This window comes from Saccoglossus kowalevskii, chromosome 14, assembly GCF_978046115.1.
Source record: "Saccoglossus kowalevskii chromosome 14, keSacKowa6.1, whole genome shotgun sequence".
Lineage (NCBI taxonomy): Eukaryota > Metazoa > Hemichordata > Enteropneusta > Harrimaniidae > Saccoglossus > Saccoglossus kowalevskii.
This window is the reverse complement of record NC_140654.1, coordinates 28,879,334-28,907,028: the sequence shown is the minus strand read 5'-3', so window position 1 is coordinate 28,907,028 and position 27,695 is coordinate 28,879,334. Positions and strand designations below refer to the sequence as shown.

General features: G+C 32.7%; 3 protein-coding genes across 5 annotated transcripts; 1 reads left to right on the top strand and 2 right to left on the bottom strand.

Moving 5' to 3' along the window:
* Positions 1-644: 644 nt before the first annotated feature.
* On the bottom strand, positions 645-27,656 carry LOC100367389 (alpha-tocopherol transfer protein-like). 3 transcript variants are annotated; one of them, XM_078013300.2, is made up of 6 exons: positions 27,519-27,656; positions 12,240-12,759; positions 11,353-11,546; positions 6,804-6,863; positions 5,165-5,275; positions 645-3,968 (listed from the first exon to the last, which is right to left on the bottom strand). In XM_078013300.2, the coding sequence occupies exons 2-6, from the start codon at positions 12,631-12,633 to the stop codon at positions 3,762-3,764; spliced, it is 966 nt and encodes a 321-aa protein (XP_077869426.1). In that variant the 5' UTR covers positions 12,634-12,759; positions 27,519-27,656; the 3' UTR covers positions 645-3,761. The 3 variants fall into 3 exon arrangements, with proteins under 3 accessions (XP_077869426.1, XP_085364231.1, XP_085364232.1); XM_085508105.1 differs by lacking the exon at positions 6,804-6,863; XM_085508106.1 differs by lacking the exons at positions 6,804-6,863; positions 27,519-27,656 and adding an exon at positions 13,701-13,825.
* On the top strand, positions 13,832-20,604 carry LOC146734665 (ATP-dependent DNA helicase Q1-like). Its single transcript, XM_085508107.1, has 3 exons — positions 13,832-14,770; positions 16,274-16,447; positions 17,967-20,604. Exons 1-3 carry the CDS (start codon positions 14,655-14,657, stop codon positions 18,565-18,567), a joined length of 891 nt encoding a protein of 296 aa, XP_085364233.1. The 5' UTR covers positions 13,832-14,654; the 3' UTR covers positions 18,568-20,604.
* Positions 19,069-27,404, bottom strand: LOC146734664 (uncharacterized). Its single transcript, XM_085508104.1, has 13 exons — positions 26,388-27,404; positions 26,053-26,178; positions 25,457-25,635; positions 25,043-25,187; positions 24,699-24,818; positions 24,236-24,569; positions 23,468-23,817; positions 23,050-23,304; positions 22,385-22,769; positions 21,556-21,825; positions 21,029-21,268; positions 20,211-20,342; positions 19,069-19,711 (listed from the first exon to the last, which is right to left on the bottom strand). The coding sequence occupies exons 1-13, from the start codon at positions 26,841-26,843 to the stop codon at positions 19,362-19,364; spliced, it is 3,342 nt and encodes a 1,113-aa protein (XP_085364230.1). The 5' UTR covers positions 26,844-27,404; the 3' UTR covers positions 19,069-19,361.
* Positions 27,657-27,695: the final 39 nt, after the last annotated feature.

Here is a 27,695-nt window from a genome sequence, read left to right as displayed (position 1 = left end):
TAAAGGAATGACTCAGTAAAAAATAAAATCTAGCAAATATGTTTTTCCTACATTTAACATTAAACTCTTCAAAAATATGTGAAAATAAAATCCAGCCACTACACCCAAAAGGTCTTTTAAGTGAAAATTAATTCCAGCTAAAATAAAGTATTTTACAGTATTGCATATACAGCAAAAATTAATTGGTTCACAGTATTTTGTATGTTACCATATTCGGGGCTCATACCACTAATTAGAACTCCGTAGACGACAATGTCAACATATGAAGAGATTTCTACATTAAAATGATAAATAAAGTTGAAAACATGGCTCAAAAATGGGAAATCAACATGCCAGTAATCAGCCACATGAAAAAAACACACATGTTGGCCAGCTCAAACTCTTGCAAACCTCAGGTAAACAAGACCTACTCTATTTGGATTGCACCTAGAGAAAGCACTGGAAAGACCACACGTTAGTCTCACCTTTGACCCAGGTGATGCACGACCTCAAACAGGGCACACCTGAGGAAAAAAATACTATATTAAAGAATGTCATTGGTTATTGCAAGGCATTTAAACTACGAAAGATCATTGCTTAATTAGTGGCATGAAATCATTAGTAGTCCTACTCAGAAAATAGATACAAACACCTACACAACGAAGAACATTGTCATATATTTTTTATTGTCACCAAATATACACTGACCTTTAACATTTGAAATATAATTTATCATTTTTACAGTGACCTTTACAATTTGTATTTTTTTTTTACAAATACTAAATTATTATTAAGGCTTTAAATTCCAACACAACTGTTGAATACAGACTAGTATTATGAAATCAAAACAATAGCTTTCATATTCTCAATTTACTGGAAATATTACCCTGTCCCTTGTGACAGCATTGTGGGTGAGAACAACTTAGGTACAGGGTAGAACTGAAATTGATAGTTAAACTGTACACTATGTAGTTATATAAACAAGAATGTATTGATGTGCTATAAAGCAGGCAGATATATACAAAACACACACATATACAGACCAGTTGCTACTCTGCTTCAATACAGTCTGAAGATTACCAATGTAAATCCTACATTAAATCCATTGTTTCTTTACACAAAGTTTCATAAAGGTGTGAATTTATTTTGTATAATATATTCATCAATGTTTATAAATTTCAAATCATGTTTGAAAACAACTTAACCAATCACAAGTCTTCGTGGATGACTGTGGTCAGTTACCGGTAACCATTAATTTCTTCTTTGACACTGACTCGCTTTTGCTAACGTTCTGTGTCAAACAATAATGGTACAAATTGTAGTTGTGTTCTTTTGAATTTATTTCAACAAACAAATTATCTGTCTTTTGCACAGTAAATCTAAATCTACCAATGACTCAAGAAGACCTGCAAAGATTTATGGGTAAAGATCTGTTTCCACAGCCAATGAAAGATTTGAATTAAGTGCAAGGAACTTTTGGCATGAATGTTTTATAAATATTTATACATGTTCCTATAACAAATTCATGCCTTTATGAAACCTGGTGTATTTGCACTTGATAATTTGTAAATAAACAAGTTTTTACTAATTTTTATAACACAATTTTTTTTTCCAGAAAACCTGATCTCAATATTTAACATTATTTGCATGTCAAAATAGAGATTTGGTGTATATATATGAAATATGTGAGTACAGTCAAGAATTCTTAAGCTATGGGTATGTAACTTAGATGTTTTCATATATTTATGAAATTATAAGTTTAAAAATCTTGTATAACCTAGGCAACCAAGCTAGCCAATAGAGAGCATTCAAAAACGTGAATATTTTAGATATGGATTGGAAATTGTTGTAAAGATAAATTTGCATCTCTATCAGGCGACATATTCCATAGATAGGTGGGTTAACAATGTTAACTGTTACAAGGCACAAATACGTCTACAATAAATAGTACAATTTTCAATCGTTGTAAATTGTTATAGAAGAGACTATAAAGAAATACAATTTCAAAGGGACCCATCCAATAATGATCCTGTTGAAATCACTTGATAAATAAAATGATATTTCTTGTTTCACAAAATTCATGAAAATTGGTCACTCTTAAAATTAAAGCACTTTTGTCTCTCTATATACTATGTCATATCCTCTAATACACACACTGTATTGTCACCGTACATACTATGTCATATCCTCTAATACACACACTATCATCTAATACTGAAAAGTTTGTTTTCTATTTTTAGAACGTCTTACAACTCACATGATGACTTATTACATACAGAATGATGTCACCTATTTCACCCACATATTTTCTCTAATTTGTGTTTATGCTATTGATCCTATTTTTGTTTTTTATATACTGTAAAATGACTAATTTTCACTGGGTTTAAATTTCACTGATTTACCATTTCAGGCATCTTCAGTGGGTTTTAAATTCACGGTTTCGTCATTTAGATAATGTGTTCTATGCTAAATTTTACATATTCACTGGGTTTTAATTTAGCGCATTTTTCTAGTCAGCGAAATAAGCCAAATTAAAACCCAGTGAATAATTAACCCCTTTACAGTAATACACCATTAATTAAAACAATATTGAGAACCCAACAATGAATGTTGTATTTATAAAACAAACTAATTTTGATTTTTAATTCAATACTGTACATTTCATGAAGGCATGCATTTGTTTGGATATTTATAAAATGTCTATAAATATTTACTCTGGTAGAACCAAATGTTTCATTTGAATTAGAAAATAGACACTCCTATTGGCTATAGAAGTTATTTGATAACACCCATTACCCACAAGTCTTTGCAGACTTTCTTCTGTCATTGGTCGATTCATGGCCATGAATTCTAAATGCATGGTGATTGGTCTAGGTGTTTTCAACCATCATTTGAATTTTATAAAACATTTATAAATATTTTTAAAATAAATTTAGGCCTTCATGAAATGCATAATAAACAAATAAATAAATATTAAATAAATAAAACAAGAGGTCATAAATAATAACACATCCCGCTAGATATACATTATCAGTTAAAACATATGTACAATACTTATAAATAAAAATGTGGCTCCCCACTTTGAGAACTAAAAAACGAAACGAAAAACGAAAACTAATCTTAATGAAAATCAATATATTTCTACTATTTTAGATTCAACTTGACAAATTTTGAGAACAAAACTGGTATTTGTGATCACAATAATATTTCATGCAATATTTATATGTTTCCAAAATACCATATTTTATCCAAATTACAACATATCATGAATTGAAAACTTTTAGATCACTATACGAGTTAGATTCCTTCTCATTTGGTATCTTTACGAATTATCGATAATTGATGGAATATTTGGTAAATGAAACTGTCCTTCTTAGGAATCTTTAAAAAAATCATGCAAAATTTTAAATATGAAATTTTTGAAAATTTGAAGTTAAGATATATTTGACACCGTTATTAACAGCTAAATGAAATATGCTAATTTATTGAATATTTATTTTTTATCCCATTGACATAATACTATTTTCATTATTTTTATTTATCGTTTTTGCTTCCCGTAATATAAAACTTTGAAGTGACCAAATCTCCCACATAAAGTACTCACCTTCAACACTTAATTAGCTGATATGTTGCTGTAAAAATATAATTGCTTTGGGATATAGATGCACCCCAGTAAAAAATGACCAACCCTTGGCAAATCAAACAATAATAATTATCAAATAATTTTGATATTCCCATATTTTTTTTTTAATTATTTGGGATGTTTTGGGCTTGGAACAGCACTACTGTGTTTCAGCAAATTCTTTCATCTCACCATCATCCATAACTCCATATTTGCTTGATTCTTTGAACTCATTGTCAGATTTCAACATTGCATCTTTCCACTGACGGCTTGTGAAAAAAGGTAATGATCCACCATAGTCGGCAGGAAGAGACGATGATGGGATACACTCATGAAGTGAGGTAAAATCAGAACCATGAATACGAATCTTTGTGAAATAAAAAAAATGGTTTTCAAAATATTAGACAAATGTTCTCTGCAACAAATTGGTCAATACACAATTTTGTCAATTTTTTTTCAGATTGCTACAAAAAACTTTCAACAAACAAGCTAATCTCTAATTGGTCTTACTATTAGACATTAGATTTAGTTAGCCAATCAGATACAATCTTGTAAGTAGTTTTGCATTGATTCAAGTTTAGTGCCAAACTTCCATACCAGTCTCACATTCACTTCTGGATAGAGAAAGGCAGTAGGAGTGAAATACCTTGCCTGAGAATACCACACAAACAGAAACACAGAGCTGAATTTGAAGGTATGCCCTAAGAAGCAGTGTCTAGACTACAGTCCTCATCAATCTAGTGATGAGTGCATGTGTACATATCTGTAAATTGAACGTCTTGTGATACACATATGCAATATCTCAAAAAGTATTACATTTTAACAGTCAAGGCAAATTCTTTGGTAATGCAACAGATTTAAACCAAATCAATGAATACCTGTAATGTGGTTCTATAAAGTCTTGATGTTTTTGCATTATTTATTCTAATTGACACTTATATGACAGGCAGGATAAATAGCGAGAATGAGTTGCCACTATTTAGAAACAGGTATGAAAAATGACACAAATGTATATGCAAGACATGATGTCTGTTTAAAATGTGTGATTTTGATTCATCTTTTGCTTTAAAATGACTGTCACTCGGCCATGTTGAAATGGATCATGAGAAAAATACATGTGCATATGTTCATTATGATGTCTGATGTAAGTATGAAGTTTGAGTTTGTTTGGGATTACCATGTTTGAAATATAGATCCAGAGCTATTTTGAACCTGATTCAAAAAATAATATTGTGTCACCGTACTCTTATTGACCAAATCTGGTCACACACAAATGAGATCCAGTCCTTGAATTGTGAAAATTTTCAACTTTCAGGGAATAAACTTGTGAAATGCTCGATACAATATGTTATGTATGTTCAAACTTGATTGTTGCAGGAATGTGTGCGATACAAGAAGATACAACCACACAGGACACACAGACAAATGAGATTACAAAGGTCAATCAATAAGTCCCTATTTTCAGTCTACATCAAAGTTGGGACTAATAAAGTGATGCCCTCAACAAACATACACGAGATGATATGGCTATAGAGTGTCCCCATACTACAAATGAATACTTACTCTGTTTTTAAGCTTTTCTTTAAGAAAAGGTCTAACAACTGCGAATACAGCATCAAATAGCCTTGGTTCGTTAACATAATGCATACCTTTAATTCTGATAGGCATTGCATTCTGTAAAGAGAATAGAATATATATATCAGGTTGTGAGGTTTTATCAGAGATTCTACAATCATAGCATAACATGAGAATATAACAACAAAATATGACACAGAACTTTAATTGAGCTGTGAGTTGACAGCTCCATGCAGTGTAATTTAATATACATGCCATAGCTGTAATTTGTCTGGTACATAACTGGACATTCCTTGTCTCACAACAATTGCATAAGTGATATGAAATTTTGATATAAATGAAATGTATACACAATACACATAGCATTACACAAAATACAAATATCAACTATATCAAAATGGCATGCAGAAAAATGAGAACAGTAACTTTATGATATTGAAATACATGTACATAATGTTAACTTTTTGAAGGATTTTTGAACTTATTACTGTATGGTCAAAAATTTGTTAAGGTAGAAGTCTACTCATAATTTTTTTAAAAAGTTGGTCATAAATCGCATGATATTGTTCATCGGTTTATTATGTAAACTCTTGAAGCTATTGTTCAATGGCAGAATTAAATAACATTCTTTTGCATGTTACAGTGACACATTTTGAGAAACTTGTATTTTTTGAATATTTTTTAAAAATTGCATAGTGCACAATTTAAAAAGAAAACTGCATTTTTTGAACCAATATTTTAAGTAATTCTGGAATATATAATTTTTTCAACCGATGTCACCAGCCTACAATTCGTGATATGCCATAATATCACTGCCATAGAATCTTATGGTAAGCGAGTTATAATCCTGAAAAAATGGCTACTATTCACTAAAATACAATAATCGTTTTCTAGATATAAGGCTGGTGACCCCAACATTTTTAGTCAATATCTTTATATTGCCCAGGAGTACAATTTATTGCAAAATGAATAAATTCTGGCTATTTGCATTTATGAGTAGGCGTCTACCATAACCGTAGTAGGTCACTATGTTTGCAGTCCAGAAAATAACAAATGTGGCTTGGAAGACTTGGACAAGATTTTTGTATGAACCCCATAACTCCTATGGAGTATTTATTCTACGTTTCGATGACAATAATATCCATTAAACTATAAACATGAGGGCACTCTGACATCACAATTATGTATTTCTTGTATCCATGCAAATGAAAATCAAGAATATTGAGTCTTGGATACCATGGAAACTAAATAATACAAAATTCAATTCCATTCAACTTCAATGCATAACAATGGCAAGAAGTGCAGTAAACACATAGCAAAATTACAAAACAAAAATAGCTGAAAAAAAACACACACATGTAAGCCACAGAAAAATACAACAAGCTCAAACATAATTATATTAGCGATGTAAAGATAGAAATAACGAGAAATGATGATTAAGACAGAAACACAGCGGAGTTTGAAAACTATAGCATGGTGTGCAAGAAGTAGTTTTGAGTTACTTTAATGAACAACTTATGTTGACAAACAATTTTGACATAATTTTTCTGAATTATATATTGAAATGAAATGATTAGCTGTTTTATGCTTTACATGGAACACTAATCAGTGTGGTATTAAATGTTACCTGTAAAATTGAATCAAGCTGTAAGAGGAACAGATTGACTTCTCTGAACCATAGACAGGGCTAGAAAAAGAGGACAGATACACACCTGAAGAAATTTAATAGCAGAAATATCTGTGTTTACAAACTCAGTCAGTTTATTCATTTTAAGTCATTTTCTATAATTTAACTGAAGATTTAACTGAAGTAACACTTGAAAACACATTGTCTTCACCAAATTTAATCATCTATTGTGTCAGAGAAATTATAGAAGAAAACAAATGACAAATAAACAAAATCATCATTTTGTATTAACAATTAACAAATGTATAAGAAGCAGTGTACTTCCACATGTACACTAAATGGAAAAAAAATAATGAGACAGACCCTGTATGGTGGATAAAGTGTATTTCCACACACAGAATGAAAAAAATATTGAGACAGACCCTGTATGGTTAATAAAGTGAATTCCTACACACAGAATGAAAAAAGTTTTAAGAAAGAACCCAAGTGGATAATAATACAAAGATATGCAGATCAAATAGAGCATCAGTTCGAAATTTGAAAATATTGTGGATATCGGCTCATAAGGTATCCACTATTTTACCATACGATGATCTACAAGTTTAGTTACATTGCATCATGATTAGTAGAAACAGTAAACAAAAGGATGGATGGGAATTAACTGGAAAACACCAGAATACAAATATTCAAGCACATAGACTATGCAACTGTAATATAAACTTGTATGAACCTGTAACAGTTTGTACTATCAACACAACAAACTTGCAGTGCCAAATGATGTCATTTGTAAATGTTTCAATTTCACTTTGATATATAGCCAACAGAAACCTCATAAATTAGTTACTTTGAAATATGGAATTTATTAATTTTGAAGATGGGTTTGTTGTGTTGTTGTGTACCCCACAACAGCGATAATTATTAATAGATTAACTAATAGATAATTTTTCATTCACTATGTGATCTTGTGTATTGTGTGAAAGGCGTGGACTGAGCGTCTGCCGCAAGAATCAAACAATTTGATTAGGGGCCCAAGCCTGTAGGGCGTGGCCCCTATTCTTATTGTTCGGTTTTTTCTTCTTTCTTCTTCTTCTTCTTCTTTCTTCCATAACTTTTTTCGTCAAGCCGTTTGAGAAAACCGCTGAACGGAATAGTCTGATAATGCTCTATACTGATAGTCCCTAATGTGAACTGGTGCAACATGCTTTCAGAATTTTGATTGGCAAATTAGTTTGGCAGCCATATTGGATTGAAATAAAACCGGAAGTGGCTGTTTGACCACTTTCTGAGGGTCTAGGTCTAGATTTTTTTATGGTATATAGTACAACTCATGTGTAATAAATATCACAAATAAAAACTTTTCCCGCCATTTTGTTTTTCCTAAAAACGGCAAAAAACACTTTAAAATCTTCTTCTTCAGAACCGCCAAGTAAAATGTTCTCATATTCAGTACTTAGCTTCTACATATGGAGCAGATTTAGATTTGAGAAATTCATTATGATTGGTCACGTGGTTTGGCTGCAATTTTGGGTTTGTTCTCAACAGGAAGTAGTTTTTTACTCATGCCACACTTGAGCGTTAATCTCAAATATTGCGTCATGGCATGTACCTATCTAACCCTTTCAGAAACCTAAAAAAAATTTCAGATCAGTCACATGGTTTCGCCGCCATCTTGGATTTTAAACAAAATTGATCAACAGTTTGGGCATTTGTTTCTCAGAGGTGATTTAACGAATCTACTAGATGTTTTTATATTTACCATGCCTGGCCTCAACTGCATATGAAAAAAATAATATATTTTCGATAAGTCACGTGGTTTGGCCGCCATCTTGCATTTTGTGAAAATTGAAATTATGCAACTACATGTTTTGTATTAGTCCGATTGGAATAAAATTTTGTATGTGTATTCTACTCTTTAGATACATTCTTTCCCCTGAATGGCATATGGCTAGGTCATGTGGCTACGCGCCCATGGGGGGGGGGGGGGGGGGCTTCTAACCTCATTAATATGCATAGCTGCTATATCTCAAGCACTGTTGCAGTTAGGAAGATGATTCCTGTGTTATCATGACAACAGTGAACAAGCAATTTCATTAAAATAACAGATTACCATATATGGTCATGTGAACTCATTAATATGCATAACTGTTATATCTCAAGCACTGTTGCAGGTAGGAAGATGATTCCTGTGTTATCATGACAACAGTGAACCTTAGATTTGATTAAAATAACATATGACCATATATGGTCATGTGACCTCATTAGTATGCATAACTGTTATATCTCAAGCACTGTTGCAGGTAGGAAGATGAAACCTGTGTTATTATGATGATGTTAAACAAGAGATTTGAATAAAATAACAGATGACCATATATGGTCATGTGAGCTCATTAATATGCATAATCGTTGTATCTCAAACACTGTTGCAGTTAGGAAGATGAATCCTGTGTTATCATGACTATGTTGAACAAGAGATTTGATTAAAATAACAGATGACCATATATTAATAACCTTTATATCTCAAATAAATATATGGAACCAACTGCATTTCGACCTCATGGTACTAATCATTCAAACTAATTGTGTATCATGTGTATCATTTGACATTATTTATGGCATGTTAGACTGTCGACAGTCCCTCTGGCCTTACGTGTGTGTGTTTTTTTTATTAATATTAATATTAATCAAACACCGTAGGCGTTTGCGAAATGCCGAAGGCATTTCAAGCGAGGGCCGTAAGGCCCGAGAGACTGTTATAGCCTGCTGCGCCACCACTCGCCACTGTAGAGAAATTCTCCTGTAGCGTACCATCATGATTGACAGGCAGAGTGATGTCATAAAAATGCTAACCAATCACAAGTCATACGACGGTTTTCGACGAGCCTTTAAATAACTTTCGCCGACATTCTGCATCCTTTTTACCAGAGAATTCTCTTCCGCATAGAATACAAATTAGCTCCTTGGATCGGGGGGAAATGCACAATTTACTCACTACTTTCGTCGGAGTTTTACTGGGCGAAATGTTGTCGTACATCATGAGACACCAACGCACTCTTCCTTTGTTTAAAATTAGATAACTCGCGTTCGCAACTTGTAGTTCTGGATAATACTTGGCAGAAAACGATCTATACTCGGCGAGACGATCAAAGTCATGCGTGACATAAAAAAAACCCGCGATTTGACCTTTGCATAACAGTTTAACTCCGCCCATATGCAAATTATTACTACGTCATCGAGATGCATGCATAATTAATAGCAAGGCCAGTCCTGCAGGCTATAACAGTCTCTCGGGCCTTACGGCCCTCACTTGAAATGCCTTCGGCATTTCGCAAACGCCTACGGCGTTTGATTAATATTAATAATAAAAAAAAAACACACACACACGTAAGGCCAGAGGGACTGTCAACAGTCTAATGGCATGTATACTTGGGCCCCTGTGATGCTGCTTGCAGCTTTAATTATGAATTTTCTTTGTTGTAGCTCAATGTCGAAAAGACGATCTTTGAGAAACCCTTACTCCATCAAAATAGACCATCATCAAATGTGTATAGCATATTATTAAGCATGAAAATACACACAGGATACTGTGTGTTTGTTGTATTCCACGCAATGTTTTGACGCCACAACAACGCTATGATCTTTGTGTGTTTTGTTTACAAGTTCGATTCCATGCATAACACAGTATCTCGTAGTGAATAGAAAATGACCTACTGTAAAGTAATTTATTTTCACTTGGAATTAATTTTCGCTGAAGGAATGATTCAGTGAAAATAAAATCCAGTGAATACTGTAAAATGAATAATTTTCACTGGGTTTAAATTTCACTGATTTACCATTTCAGACATATTCAGTGGGTTTTAAATTCACGGTTTTGTCAATTAGATAATGTGTTCTATGCTAAATTTTACATATTCACTGTGTTGTAATTTAGCGCATTTTTCCAGTCAGCGAAATAAGCTAAATTAAAACCCAGTGAATAATTACCCCATTTACAGTATACCTTTTTTCCTAAATTTTACATTCAATTCATCAAAATAAAATTCCATACAAAACATCCAAAAAGTTGTTTCAGCGAAAATTAATTCCAGCTAAAATAAAGTATTCTTCAGTGTTTGCATATTATGCATATGCTTATCATCCACATTATAAATTCATTGTAAAAGATTGGTGGTTGTCGCACCATGTGTTGTGTTGTGGCGTTTGTTCTGTTTATATAATGTGCAATTCCATGCATAACACGGAATCTTCATATTCATCAAAATTAGAAAATTAAAGATATCATCCCGAAATGAACAAATCTATAAAAGGTCTACCCAAGGTATATATACACTAAGTATCAAAGCAATTAGACTAGTAATTTTTAAGAAAAATTTGAAAAAGTAAACAGTTGATGTGGACGCTAACGGACAATCACTAATATGATAAGCTCTGCTCGACAAAGTCAGAACCATGGGCTAAAAAATTATATCTACTAACCTACCCTTTGTCACCAGAAACACACAATTTATTTTATCAGGCATTATCATATACACTGTAACCAGTAGAGTATTACCTGAAATATGGATGTGACTTGTTTAGCAAAGAGTGGTCCAAGATGCATGGCATGGCTAAACCTAAAACCTTTTAAATCACCAATCAACACAATACCATTCACCTGAGTTTCTTCATCCTCTAATAATTTTTCTACTGTTAATAAATTAGCTTTAATTAGATCCTGTACTGGGTATTCCGAGGGATCCCATTTCCCTAAAATAATAAAAAAGAAATATAAATGTCATATTAGAGAATTCAAAAATGAAATTGCCAAATTTTATAATGTCGCTGAACTTTGTAAGCAAATGAATGCTCCTTTGTTCTAGAATTCATTTCGATTGTAAATTGCTTTAATGCTTAATAATAAACTGAAAGGTGATGGGTCACTATAGTTTTTGTAGGCGGATTTTTTCTACAGTTCCAGTGTGCAGTAAATGTGTGTTTTTTTGCAATAATTTCACACAGGTAGTAAATCCTATACATGTATTAGTTTGCAAATCAACTAACCACTTGAGATGTAAATTCTATTTAGGTCTGACCAATACAATAGTGGAAAGTGCTGAACAACCAACTATTGATTTAATATCTCAGGTGGAGTTGTTTTCAAATTTAATTTTCACTTCAGTGAAGCTTCATGGGCAATCGATAAGAATTTGGGAAATAAATACATCGAAAAAAATCAAATAAATTTCTCACCTGTCTATGGAAATTCAGAAACGAGAACCTGAACGATTTACATGTATGAGTGTTTTTATAGTTTTAATGTTGTTGTTGATCTGTCCATTTCATTTTACGCCCTTTCAAAGGCAAATACAAAAATATAATATTATATTGACACACAAATCAGGCCAACTTGTGTAGCCTCAAGCGAATACACATGTACAAATGAACAGTGATTATATTTACCTGGTCGAAAAATGACAATTCTTCTACCTTCTTGATCTCGGCTTGGTAAAGCGGCTTGTAAATTATTGTCCCAAATATGTTTAATGTTGGAAGGTAAAAGTTCATTATATATCCCTGGATACTGCTTACGTATTTCATAATAGTTCACTAACATCTGAAAGGCACGTTCATAATCAAATTTTTTAGCTCGTAGAAATCGTAAAAGAAATCCATTATCGGAACAAAAATTTATGTCTGGTCTTTTGGTGAACATGTCTCTCAGAGCTTGAATATCTCGCTGTCGCCATTCTGGTTTTTCATTGAGTTCTCGTGTGGCTTTCTGTAACAGTTCTGGTGATAGTGTACTAACAAATTCTTCCTCTGGTTTCAAGTCAATGTCAGTATGAGAAGCCATTTCCAATCATCACCAGAATTCATTCAGTTTACGAGAACTCACCGGATTTTCAGAGAAAAAAAGTAAATGATTGACTTTTCATTATTTTCCAATGAAAAAGTAGTACATCAAAACATCATTCTTTGACTGCAATGAATAATAAAATGAAACGTGTTATCATATAAATAATGAATGAATGTCAGGAGAATCAGCTTGATTGAAAAGAACCGTACACGTGTACGCTTACAACATTACAACAGGCTGTCTCCTAACAGCTGTAGCGAAGGCCACAAACAAAAAAATGTTTGTGTTTCTGTTGTGTTTTTTTATTTATTTATTTAGTGTTGTTTTTTTTTTTTTTTTTTTTTTTTGCAAACCATGTACTTTACTTTTATATGTTTTTTTCCTAGAACATATAGGTAAGAAATAGTGTAAGTATTTTTTTTTATTTATTCAATGTTGTTGATTTTTTTTATGCAAACCATGCACTTTAGCTCTATGTTATTTGTTGTTGCTAGAACGTAATCGGTAATCATGATTTTAATGAAATGAAATTAAATTTAAAAAGCTAGATCCCATTTTTTGTGTCATAGATTTTCTTTAATAAAGAGAATATCATATGGAAAGGCCGCATAATTTGCATAAAATTAAATTATAATTTTCTCTAATCTGGTAGACAACAGAAATGGCATATTTTCTCTTGGCATATACATGTACACGCTAACACGCCTACGGACTCAATTAATGTTTAGTGGTGCATGATATCCAACACAGGCCAATATTTTGAAATACAGAACGTGATATTCATAACACTCACTTCCCACTCAACTAAAACACGGTCGACAACGTGTATGTTATAATTTTGAACGCATGCACCATACTAGCTGCAGTTCTGTAGCTCTGGATTTCGCTGGTGTCCGTTTTTGGCGTTTTCTGTTGCATCGGTAGTCTGATTCGGTCGTCTATTGGTAATTGCGAAACCCTAGAGCTACAGTACGAGACGTAGTCAGTTACCATACCGGACGACACAAATCCGTGTCGGCCAGGTTATTGACACTTTATTAGCAAAATTGGCTGTCTACGCTCACCTGTGTATGATCGATCGTTATCTAAACACATTTGACAACTATTCTGATTTGGATGTTCTAAATTACCGACGTTATCTACTAAAATCAGACGAATACCGGCGAAAACCCACTATTTACGCTTCAAGGTCAGCCATCTTGGAAATTTTGACCCATGACGTCACGGCGCGTCATAGTCTCGCAATTTCACGAATAAGCCACTCGATTGGAGTTGTGTTGAGATTTAATGAATATTATGGATGAAAACAACCACAAATATATATGCAATGTATAAAAAAAATCGAAACATGGTATCAGAAATAAAATAACATAATATAAATTAATAATTGTATTATTTTAATTATTTATTTTGAAAAAAAAAATGATAATAATAAAAATGAATTGTGGGTATTTTCTCACACAAGCCAGTGTTGTACAATAAAATGAGTTCATACACAACAGAAGTTGTGAGGCAGTTGTTTGGCGTTAAGATGGAAACCTTATTAGGTTATGAGTTGAAGAAGGACCAACTGGAGCTCATAACAAATATTATGAATAAAAGGCATACCATGGGCATATTGCCTACAGGTTTTGGTAAATCTGATGTATACATCACCCCGCCTTTATTGTTGGACCAAGCAGAGCCTGGTATTCACCACATATCCCTGGTTGTGAGTCCACTAAAAAGTTTGGTTATGGATCAAGTGGCCAACTGGTCATTAAAAGGAATAAAATGTGCTGGCATTGTAAACAGAGATGAAATGGAGGTGGAGACCATTGAGGGTGAGTTTATTTATTTTTGCTCTCAAAATAAAAATTAACCAGAAATAAAGTTTTTTTTATAGAAGTAGCTCATAATAAAAATAATAATAACTTTGTTACACAACCAAAAAATAAAATATCTTTTATCAAAAGTGACTCAAATTTTTTTCTATTATTTTTTAAGGTCTGAAAAGAGGAAGATACAGTGTAATTTTTATGTCACCAGAGAGTGTTTTGGAAATAGATGACTGGTCATTTATTTTAGAATCAGAAATATACACGAAAGGCGTATGTCTTGTAGCACTGGATGAGGCTCATGTTATTTGCACATGGTAATAAATTTAGTTAGTGAATTTATTTTACACATCCATATTTTATACAGAATTAAACTTATCCTATGACATTCCTAAGTTACTATAAATTCAGGTAAAAGTAATGGCAAAAATTAGTTTATAATACAAGAAATCGTTGTTATGATGTCATGTCCATGTTATTAGCTCAAAAGCTTATAGAAAGTTTATGGAATTAACCATGTTTGTCCCTGCATGAACACAGATGTCTTTTAAAGAGGAAAGTTTCAATTTCATTGCACTTGATGTTTATTTCTATGGGAGTGGCAGTCTCTTGTTTTCTATTGTTATGGTAATCTCATTGCCATATTTACTTCAAGATAAATCCAATTAAATAATTTCCCCTTTTGTTAGTATCTCGGACACTGCTGATCCAATTTAGCTGAACTTTGGTACACATGTACAGTTGAATAGACTGAAGAGGAATTATAATTCTGTAACATTAATTAGGTTACTGATCAATTAATTTTTTGTTAATATCTTATGAACTAATAGTCGAAATGACTCCAAACTTAGTATAAACAAACTTTATATTTTCTTACCAGGTGTGCACTATGCAGCTTAATTAACAATCTCATTTGCATATTTAATTAATTTTGAATTTTTATTGATATCTGTGAACTTGGTTTTAGCATACTTTATATTTCCATATAAGATATGCACTATTGAGATGCAACTTAATTAATTAGCTTATTTGCATATTTAATTAAACTTCTATCGGTAGTGTTATTGACTAAACATGGTATAAGCATACTTATACATTTCCATATGAGCTTTGCACCATGCATGCCATATAGAGTTTCAATTCAATTAACGGGTTCTTTTGCATATTTTATTATTTTGATTTATATATCTCGTGAACTGTTAGTCCAAATGTGACAAAATTTTTAATAGCGACGTAGTGTTTAGCTATAAGAAATGTACTCTTGATTTTTAATTTAATCAATGTGCTCATTAGCATATTGATTTTTGAATTTTTGTTGATATTTTGTGAACTGTTAGTTTAAATGTGACTAAAAAACATACTGTGTATTAATCTATGAGGAATGCACTATCGAGTTCACTTAATGAGTCGCTTTGCAGGTTTAACTGATATTTAAGTTTTGTTAGTATCTTATAAACTACTGAAATTTATTGTGACTGAACTTGGCAGGTGATGGGTATAATATGTAGTTATGAGTTGCCACCTAATTAATAGCTCATTTACATATTTAATTGTGTTTTTATCTCCCTCATACATGGGAGCATTTTTTTCATTGTACATTGCATTGAACAAATTTATATTGTTGCATACAAATATTTATACTTGATTCTAGATTATGTTAAATGAGTTTGGTAACTACCCTGGTCATATTACAAAAAAAAGGAACACAAAAACCAATGTTGAATTTGTGAATCTGTGTTCTTATTTTCAAAAATATGCTATGCCTTTCATTTGATACATGCTTATATCATATATTCATGGAAGTTTCATAATACCTGTAGGGGAGAAACTTTTAGGCCTGTTTACAAGCGAGTTGGAGATTTCCGAGGCCATTTCACAGGAGCAAGTTTGGCCATATTGAGTGCTACATGCACAGATAAAGTACAGAAGATTATTTTAAACACCTTGCATTTAGAAGACAAAGAAGTTTTTACAATAGCTAGGCATCCTGACAGGTAAATAACTACAATATTACATAATGTTGATCTTTATTTTAGAATAGTTAAAATGTTTAATGTAAGAAAATGTCATTTTATATAGGCCTAATATTTATTTATCAATGAAGAGTCAGCCAGGAATGAAGTTTTTAGAGGATGTTAGGTGGTATATTGATGAAATTAAATTAATGGGGAAAAATGCAAGAAAAGCAATTATATACATGAGGTCTGTATTTTTAATTAATCTATGTTGCATATAATCAAATATTCGGTAACAAAAGATAAAAGTTTCTCTCACGAACAAATTTTTATTAGTCTTTGAAGTAAATATTTTTGTAAACTAATTAATTTTATGCTAATAAATGTTTTGTTTTCACATATATTATATTGCATGCTTGTTCTTTTGTTATGTTTCTGTATATACATTTACACTGTAATTGGAGTAAAAAAAAATAATTACATGTTCTGACATTATTGGAAATGTACTGCATTGTCACTCTGCACAAAACCATGAACATTTTTACAAAAAAATAAATTAACTTGGAGGTTTCCTGTTAAGACTATAGCACAATTAGATGCCATTTGAAAGACAACACTTTTTAAGAGTTTATTTTATCCGTACATGATTTACTTATAAACTACAAACACAGTGTAATCAAAATATTAACTTTGAAGTTTTACATGTATATTGCTGCATCAGTAAATACTGTAAAATACTTAAATTTAGCTGGAATTAATTTTCCCTGAAAAGACTTTTTGGATGTTTTGTATGGCATTTTTTTCACTGATTTTTGGTGATTTGAATGTAAAATAAAGGAAAAAAAGGTATATTCACTGAATCACTCCTTCAGCGGAAATAGTGAAAATTAAATCCAACCGAAAATAAAGTATTTTACAGTATACTGATAAGTGTGGCATTAACAGGCTAAAATATAATGTATAGCCCTTAATTGCCAGAGTGGGTATTCACAATATGGACTAGACCAGGTCTAAATATTTCATCTTCTGTTTACCTCCTCTCAGCGAATTATACATGATTATTATCAGAAATTAAAAATAACTTTATTAGAAGTACATCATCAGTAGAAGTACATCCAAAATGATATTTTTTGTAAAACTTGATCACTTAAAGGGCAATACTAGTCATCATACTGTGCTTGAGCAAGGTCAAACTCCATGCAGTTTGTTGACAACACACCCCATGATGCAATGTTTACATTAGCAATACAAATACAACTGTGACTGAAAGAGAGCTTCCATAAAGTTAAAGAAATAAGGGAAATGTGCTTGCTTGGTTCAATTTTTGTAAGAAAAGTGATGTGTTAACGGTAAATCATAAATTGTTTATTAACACAAACGATGCACATGAGCAGTGCGATGACTATCACTTTTTAATTAAAGTATGACGTTTTGATTTCATAGTATTACATGGTTACAATGTATTATATAAGCAAATGTTCTACTAATAGGGCTACTAACAGTATAAATTAATTTAATGTCAAATTTAACACTACTGTGTTGTCAATACAAATTCCAGAACTCAAACCCAAACTGGTAGACAGTGGAGTAATATCATGAATTACTTGGGCAACCATGCATACATTGACCAGAAAAAAAATGTAAGATGTAGAATGGTCGATGTCTTTCATGCCAATGTGGAATTAGAGGACCAGAAAAGAGTACTGGAGAACTTTGCTCTATCAGACAGCACAATCAGATGCGTTGTTGCTACTGTTGCATTTGGCATGGGGATCAATATCCCAGATGTCGATTTGGTACTGCACTGGGGAGGGAGCAATAATATTTTGCAATATTGGCAAGAAGTTGGGCGATGTGGGAGAGATGTCACAAGGAAGGGTGAGGCTTACTGTTATGCAGTTAAAACCGATATTGTAAGGTGTGACGAAGATATGAAGAAACTTTGCAATAACTTGAATACAGGCAAAATGAAGTGTCTCAGAATTGCAATTCTTCAAGAGCTGACAATACCTGAAATGGATGCAGAATACCTGAAGGGTCTCACTAACCGAGATAGGTGTACACAAGCATGTGGGGAAAAATGTACATGTCATCACTGTGTATGTTGCTGTATCTGTAGAGGAGCCTGTCCATGCCAACATTTATCAGCTGGAGTATAGCCATACAACCCCTTCACACTAATCCAAACTTCATTACAACATATATTGACCACATGCATTATCTAATATTGATACATTTGAGTGTAATAATGACACTGATTTGCAGAAATAAACAACTCAACTTTCCATCCTTTTCAAAACATATTGTAAGGTCTGAACATTGCTACCCAAATCTGCATATTTATCATTCTTGTAGAAGAATGGCAGGACTTACAATGGGCCATACTAGTTTATATCTGCACCCTTTGTTGATGAGGCAGAATTTTCCAAAAATATTATGGGAAAAATATTTCATAATTCAGGTTGTATACTTGTTTGATAAAAGAGACCAGGAAATCTTATGTATGGAAACAACTATCAAGGTGACACAAATGAACTCCCTAACACTACAAGGATTATACTTTTGGATTTCCATCATATCATATGGTGAATTGTGATTTGGAAATATAACTATGCATGAAGGGGTGCAGATATAAACTGGAATGACCCAATACTGTGTAATACTTTATTTTCACGTAATTTTATTTTTAAGCCATAATACAAAACAGTAAAAATCTAATATCAACACTTAATGTCTAAAAACTGTCTTTCCTATACTTTACATTGTGTCTAGATATAAATAAAACATATGTACACTTGTCAACAGATGTTGTGATAATATTCATGAAAAACGTATATAGAATATCATGGAAACAAAGTATGTATTGGTGGCAAAATACAGTGCTGCAGTGACCATTTTGGCAAATTGCTAGCCTTCCCCACATATATTTTGGCGCTATTTATTGTAATTGATGTTACTCAGTTGGGAGACAACTTCTTTCAGCATCTAAATTTGTAGAATATTTGTGCAATCTGGTTCTTAATTTCTGTGGCATTTCTATTGTGATTTTGTTTTCAAAGTCAGGAAAATCTTTATGCCGCCTGCCATCCACTACATCAAAAAGGCCATCATGTCTGTATGTTAAAATAAATTTCCTAACATCATCTACATAAGATTCTTTGGATGCTCTTGTCCTTGAAATATGAATGTCAATGACCTTAGAAAAATAGGCTTGGTCCATCTTAGAGCCCAGATTCCCGACCAATTGACTGGTACGTGCAACTTGAGAATCACTGTACTGTCCATGTGTGTGCTTCAAGTTATCTGAAAAAATATTAAAGCAAGTTTAGTGTGTGCTTTCTGTCTGCAGAAATACTTTTAACCAAATTGTATGTACATGTACACTGTAAAACGTGTCTTTTTAGCAAGCATGATATATTGGCTGATTTAGCTAAGCTGTTATGTAGTTAATGTAATTATACAGTTCATGATTCAATTGGGTTTATGGCTATTGAAAAGACATCTAAAGATGTATTTAACACATAAAAGACAAATACGGTATGTAGATAATTCAAAGTGTTGTATAGGATCTTTAGGGTGACAATTATATCTGGTGATATTAAAAAGCTGATTAGTATATTCATTGTTTAGGTTAATTTTAGAACTGTATGTTGGGCTAAAACAAAATGTACCTATACTTTGGTTGTGCTCCAAATAGCTCATTAATTGCTTGACCATGTATAATTATTCATTTCAAATTGCATTATGTATCCCATTTCATGCAAGATCTGTTAAGAGTTTAACTTTAGTCAGAGAGACTTACCTTTGAATTCATTATTTAGGAATTCATTTACCAAATCTAATGGAATATTATGTCCAGCTCCACCTGTCAAATTTGCAGTCCTGTTATACTTTAGTTCATGGCTAATTCTTTGTGTCATCCAACCATTTATGCCTATAAATGTGATTTTATATTGTCTTAATAACTTTGCATGTGTGGTTATTTATTTGCCCATGATGATTAACTGTAAAAACTAGCACCATAGTGCATGATCTCTAATAAGAAACCAATCTACTCTTAATCAGAGTATCTGTAAATCTTGCATAGTAAAAGCTTATGTTTTACTGTACATATTTTGTAGACATTATTGGGGCAGTGGTACCAGTACTAGCACTCTCAGAATTGTATTGAAAATAAAAGACAATTTAATGTAAAATTTTGTTCAATTATTCACACCAACATTTTTTTCAAACTTGAAACATGAAGAAAACTATTATTTGGAGAGGTAAAAATGTTCTGCTCTGCAACGTTGTGCTTTGCCAATTATGGGTGTCTGGGTTTATACAAGCTTTCAGATTTTGTCTGTAGTGGTGATAATAGTGAGAGATACCTTGTGATGGAGACTTTTGACTTGCAACTTTTACCGTATTTTCTCTATTAAAAGAGCATCTCCAATTGTAAGCCAACAGTTGCATTGATTGTATACTGATTTATTAAATTGTATGATTTATCAAAATATCACCTTATCAGTACCTCTGTCATTTACACTAGTACCGATATGTGCTATTAATAGAGCAAATACAGTAATTATGTACCTCTATGCACTTAATCATGTTATAATTATAGCAACATATCATTACCTGCCAATAATCTGTGCCCAAGTATAAGATACTTGTAGTGATTGTTTGACCAAAAATCAATCATATTGATTCTCCAGGTCCGCATCATTGCCTCACCATCATTTTCTCTTTCCGAATCTTTTTCACAGAAATACTTCAAACCTTTCCAGGTCAATGCAGTGGTGTACTCTGCAATGTGATCCTTTTTATCTGATGCTTCTTTATACTTGTAACAGGCAACTGAACAATACCAGTCATCAACTAGATAATAAAATGTTGTCAGATGAACAAAATGTAATAGCTGTGTGGCTGTCTGTTACAAGTTTGTCTATAGGTTAGCAAACATAATTAAAGTACAAATTTAAAACACTTCTTCATTTGAATGTAAGCAAGCAAATACACTGCAGCTACCAATTTATATTTACATAATGACAACAAGTTCTGAATCATACAGCTTATCTGTATTCTTAAATAAATATACATGAGAAGGTAATTATATAGTCTACAAAAGAAAGTGTCTATGGGCTTGATGAATGTATATATATTACCTGGCAACTCAACTAATCCTTTGCAGTCAACATGAAAACGTTCACCATTCAGACAGTTATTACCGGCCATACATTTAACAACTTCTATACCAGGTTGATACACCTTACAACAAAATGAAACACTTTTTTCACAGTCTGGTGAACACCACCACTCTTCATCTTCTCCTGGAAGGTTATCTTCTTCTAAATTTACACATTCAATGTGGTACCACCTTCCTAATGCACAACTTTTGCCAGCGGAACATTCAATCCAGGTTTCACAATCCACACCTTTTTTAAAACAAAAATTTAAACATAAATACTTGTGACACCTTACTTTGACATATACTAAAGATAATGAATAACATGAAGAACCCAATACATAACCCCCACAAAATTATGTTTTTGTGTTAACACAACACACTAGCAGTAGTACAAGCCCTTTAAAGCAGAGTGAAAAAAAATCATTTTAAAAACATGATGTTGGTACACAAGTTTATTTTTTATATTTTATCTCACTTTTTGACTACTTTTAGCTTTGATGTTAATTTCTGAGTAAAAAAATGAAAATTAATCATTCACACTGTGACCAGAAACACTATAGTTATTATTATTTTTTTGTGCACTTGATGAAGATTACTAAGAAAATTATTAGTAAGTAAGCTTCATACAAATTCACTAGGTATAGAACCAACAATTATTTTTTGGCAATTTCACGTTGGTTATAGTCCAATTTAACACACATACTGACTACCACCCGATATTGTTAGTGGCCAGGAGAAAAAATGAATTTGGAAATTTATAGAAAGTCTTGTGATTGAGAAAATTGTGACATAAATTTATAGAATACCTTCATCTGGGTCACATATGCAGAATACTCTTGCATCTTCTTCATCATCACTATCAGCAGCTTGTGAAATAGAACAAGTATCTATAACGGGCCACAAATGTGTAACTACATTCTTTGATACAGTCTGTAGGTATTGTTGTCTCAACTCTTTCCTTTCTTCACAAGGAGAATTTGCAGGTTTGTCATCAATATCATCTAATCCCAACAGTTTGATGCAAAGCAGTGACACCAATCCCTCAGTAGTGAATGTTAATAAATCTGTCACTTCATTCATGTTATCCATTACTTTGGTTTTCACATTTTTGTGTTTAAAAACAGTCTTTATATTGTATAAAGTGCCTTTACTGCCAGCACTTTTAGCATTATACATCTTATCCATGATGTCCTAGAAAATATAAAGTTTTACTAATTACTACAATACCATTAAGATATAAACTTTGTATCTAAGGAAATTATGATACTGATCACCAAGTTGTGTAGTATTATTCATACAATAAATTACACGAATCAAGATGCACATGACTGTATAGTTCCATACATTTATGCCTGCAACTAGAATATAAAATGCTGTTGTTTAACTCAGTTAGAGAAGCACTTTTAATACAGCAAAATGCAATATGTACTAATAATACTAATATGACATAAGAGCAGAGGTAGATTCTTACTTGTAATACAATGCCACGTCTATGAAACTCCTGTGGAGCCGGTTCAAGTCCAGCTAGCCTATTAGCTGGGTCTTCACTAGCAGCCATAGATATGCGGGCATCAATCATTCTTTCAACTGACTGTTGATCACCATTACACAGTATAGTATATGGGGTTCCATCTGGCTGCATTGGCACATACTTTTTCAGGTGTTTCATTATTGCAAGCACCCCTTTGCTACTCCCTGGGTTTTCTTGCACTACTCCTAAATTTATCTGTTTACAATGATAAAGAAAGAATACATCATTGCTTTATCCTATATCATAATTTCACATGCTTATAATGCAGAATACTTGCACATGCACACATGTTAAGAATATGATATTATCTAGATATTAATTTACATACACCTGGTATTTAGGGGCAGGCTTAACTTACCACTTTACTTTTCTTCTTAGATAACTCAGACTGTTCATGAATAATATGTTCCACTACACAATCAGAATAAGAGCTCTTAAAATGTGTGAGATGTTTGCAGATTATCCTTGAAACAACAACTGCCATACGTTTTTCAAGGGCATCCCAATCCTCTTGAGAGGGAAGGAAAGAATTCAATGGAATTGTTGTAGCCAGCTCTCGTTTTTCATCATTTAAATGCATAGCAGGTACTCTGTTCTGTGTAGCAAAACACATCGCCCACATTAAAAATTTGTTCTGTTTAGACGATGTATGATACCGAGATAAACTTAGTTTCTGGACATTGTCCCAGCACAGACTGTATCCAGGACCTGAAAATATAATGAAAACAGACAAGTGGGTAAACATTATGAAAGGCTACTGCTGCCGGTGCAAGTTCAACTGGTAGCAAACTGCCATCTCCATGGAGCCATACATTTCCTATGTTATGTCAATCAAATGACCATGCATTTTACTGGTCCTGGTCTAAAGTACAAATAATATAATTTGTTGCAGATAACAATGAATTTGAATATGAGTATGCATGCTTGGTGGTTCATAGTAATAGCATAATTGTCACAATAAACTAGGGCTGCATGGGTATGAAACTATAACATATACTGATCATTTTTATAATTGAGGGCTTTACAGAATATGTAAATGCTGCAAAACCCAATACAAAATGAAGGAAAAACTAATTTACAACAATGTTAATTTTCTCTTTAGTGCAAAACACTATATATAACTTACATTCATTCAATGGTTGAATTCCACCATCACCTGTGTCTGGTCCAAAGAGAGAACGTCTGTAACTAACACCATCCTCCTCTGTAGATTTATCATCACTGCTTGCAGAAGTAATGGAAATTTCACTTTCACTGGCACTACAATCACTTTCACTGGCACTACAATCACTTTCACTGCTAGTAGTAGGACTAGTCATTAACTCTTGAAGAGGAATGGTAGTTACACCATCCGTTGTATGAACATTAGGCCTACTGTCCATATTATCAACATCGCCAAATGCAACATCTATGTCACCATCATCACTACTGATATTAGGAGCATCATCTCTTAGTTCTTCCTGTCAAAATATGTATTTAAAATGACTTTTAACATACACTTTTATTGTTAATAGTATTCACATTGACATTCATTGTATCCATTATCTATTCATCACCAATAGCTATGCAAATAAATTCTTATACGTTACCTCTATCTTGCTTTTCATGTCATACATTTCTTTGTCAAAGTTTTTTCTCATTCTGTCTATTGTGCCACGTGTTCCATTTACGCCCAAACAAATACCAACATGCTGGAAGCACTTGAAAAGCTGCATAATTGAAAAAAATAACATAATCTAAAATAAAGTCAGTTGTTTAATAAAATTAGATTAGTAAATACTGTGGGCATACTGCATACTGATAAATAAAGCAGATAAATAATACAGATTGTGCAGAAGCCAGAGATTGACATGAAAATATAATTTAAAAGTCTGTGTATTTACAATGTCTAAACATTGGTTGGCATGAAATTATTGTTATGTATGTTCCATACCTTCTGACTACAGCCACTTTTATACATTTGAATGGAGTTAAATGCTTGTATTATATTAAATTTTCTTCTTTTTCTTAAATGTAGCAAATTGCACATAATCATTCCATATGCTGGAGTTAGTTTGCCACAGCTACCATCAGAACGACTACAAACACAAATATGAAATAAATGCCATTAATTCTTAAAATAATGCTAAAGCAGTTTTCTTTAAATATTATGCAATTAAGTAAGTGATAAATCCAATCAACACTCAATTGAATAACACCCTCTCCCAAATATGGTTTAAAAACTTTTGTTTTTCTAAACTGGCATACTTTATGTAAGTGATAATTCACACAACCTTGTTTTCTTTCCTGCGGCACATTTAATAAAATTTATACTGAAAAATTGTCATCTATAACAAACTTTACTTACATGTCTATCAGATTATGACTACGTTGGGTAGTTAAAGCTGCTCTGATGATACTGGTCAGCAGAGGTAGACCACAATTGACCTCTTCAATTATTTTTTCCCATTGAAAAGACTCGCATGTCTCTTTAGAAAGTGTCATTGGTCTGCTTTTTTTAATGTAATTACCAACTTCCTTCCTTACCTATAATAATTTTCAGTCAAAGAAGTTTAAATATATTAAAAAGAAATATTAAATATCAAACATTTTCCTTGCATTATATTACTGGAAATGACATTTAAAATACTGTATACAACTAGTTGTTTGATTATGCAGTAATCTGAGGTTAACCATTAGGAGCATCATTTTGCATTAATTAGTAACATCTCTACTTAGATGATTATTTCCACAATGTTTGCTAACTTTGTGTCCTTGGCTTGTTTTAGCACAAATGCCAGTCATCATTGTCTGACCTCTAAACCATGTGATGTTTACAATTCCTTTGTTTTATGCCTAACTGCCAATCAGATTTGTTCTAACTTTATTATTCTCATAAATAAAAGTGTGTTGAACCAAAGACAATTGGTTGAACACACCAAAAACAACAACTTTAAAACCTACCTTGTTGCTTATAACAGTAGCAATTTGTTTCCGTGCACGAACACTTCTGTGATACAGAATGCTAATAGCAGACTCATAATCATGTCTCTTAACAGCAAGAATGACTCTTTTCACAAATGTTAATTTCTGTTGAAAAAGAAGCTTTAATTAGGGTTATTGTAACATTTTTTTTTTTAAGATTTGAAACATGTGAAATTAGGTTTTTGCCATTCAATCAATGTTTGAGAGAAAGTAGTACAATAAATTGTGGCACTTTCCTTTCAAATAATGAATAGAGTATCAAACACTTTAAATAAATTATTTTATTTAACACTAGTATTTAATATAACACTAACCTTTGCTGTTTCATAATGGTTTTCATCAGCATCCTCCACATTTCTATGTTTTTTAAGAGTGCGTGGTGTTCTGGTTGGAGTACATCTTTTTCTTTTAAGATGAAGATATGTACCCTCAGCACATCTTGCAAAAAAACCCTGCTTGGCTTCTTTCCCTTCTCTAATTTTTCTTCTAGATTTTTCCAGAAGTGCATAGCAATCTTGACATAGGCACCTGGGTGCATCAGATTTGTGGCCTAGGGGTGTCAGGTTTGTTTCATACACTTCATCCAGTGCATCCTTGACACACTCTACTTTACCAACTTGTTTCACAAGAGAATGTCTCTTATATCCTTTTGCCTTTACCTCAAATGCATTCCCACAGTTGATACACATAGACATGGTAATGGATATGGAGGTGTAGCAAACACTGGCTTGTGTGAGAAAATACCCACAATTCATTTTTATTATTATCATTTTTTTTTTCAAAATAAATAATTAAAATAATACAATTATTAATTTATATTATGTTATTTTATTTCTGATACCATGTTTCGATTTTTTTTATACATTGCATATATATTTGTGGTTGTTTTCATCCATAATATTCATTAAATCTCAACACAACTCCAATCGAGTGGCTTATTCGTGAAATTGCGAGACTATGACGCGCCGTGACGTCATGGGTCAAAATTTCCAAGATGGCTGACCTTGAAGCGTAAATAGTGGGTTTTCGCCGGTATTCGTCTGATTTTAGTAGATAACGTCGGTAATTTAGAACATCCAAATCAGAATAGTTGTCAAATGTGTTTAGATAACGATCGATCATACACAGGTGAGCGTAGACAGCCAATTTTGCTAATAAAGTGTCAATAACCTGGCCGACACGGATTTGTGTCGTCCGGTATGGTAACTGACTACGTCTCGTACTGTAGCTCTAGGGTTTCGCAATTACCAATAGACGACCGAATCAGACTACCGATGCAACAGAAAACGCCAAAAACGGACACCAGCGAAATCCAGAGCTACAGAACTGCAGCTAGCACCATACAGTCGCGGACACTTTCGTGTGTTACTGCACTTCCGCATGCACGCTGACTGTCGAAAAAAGATGACAACAGAACATGTCGTGACAACTACAAAAATAATTACCTCTGCTCCTCGGTTCTTCGTTCTATGCATGTATATACGTACAACTATATCTATGTACGTAATAATCGCGATCAAAGAATAAAAACATTGCCAACAACACCCACAGCAAAAGCGGAAGCGACCATGTTGAACAACCCTTCGCAATGAATCTTGGGAGGGAAAGTGAAAGGAATTTTC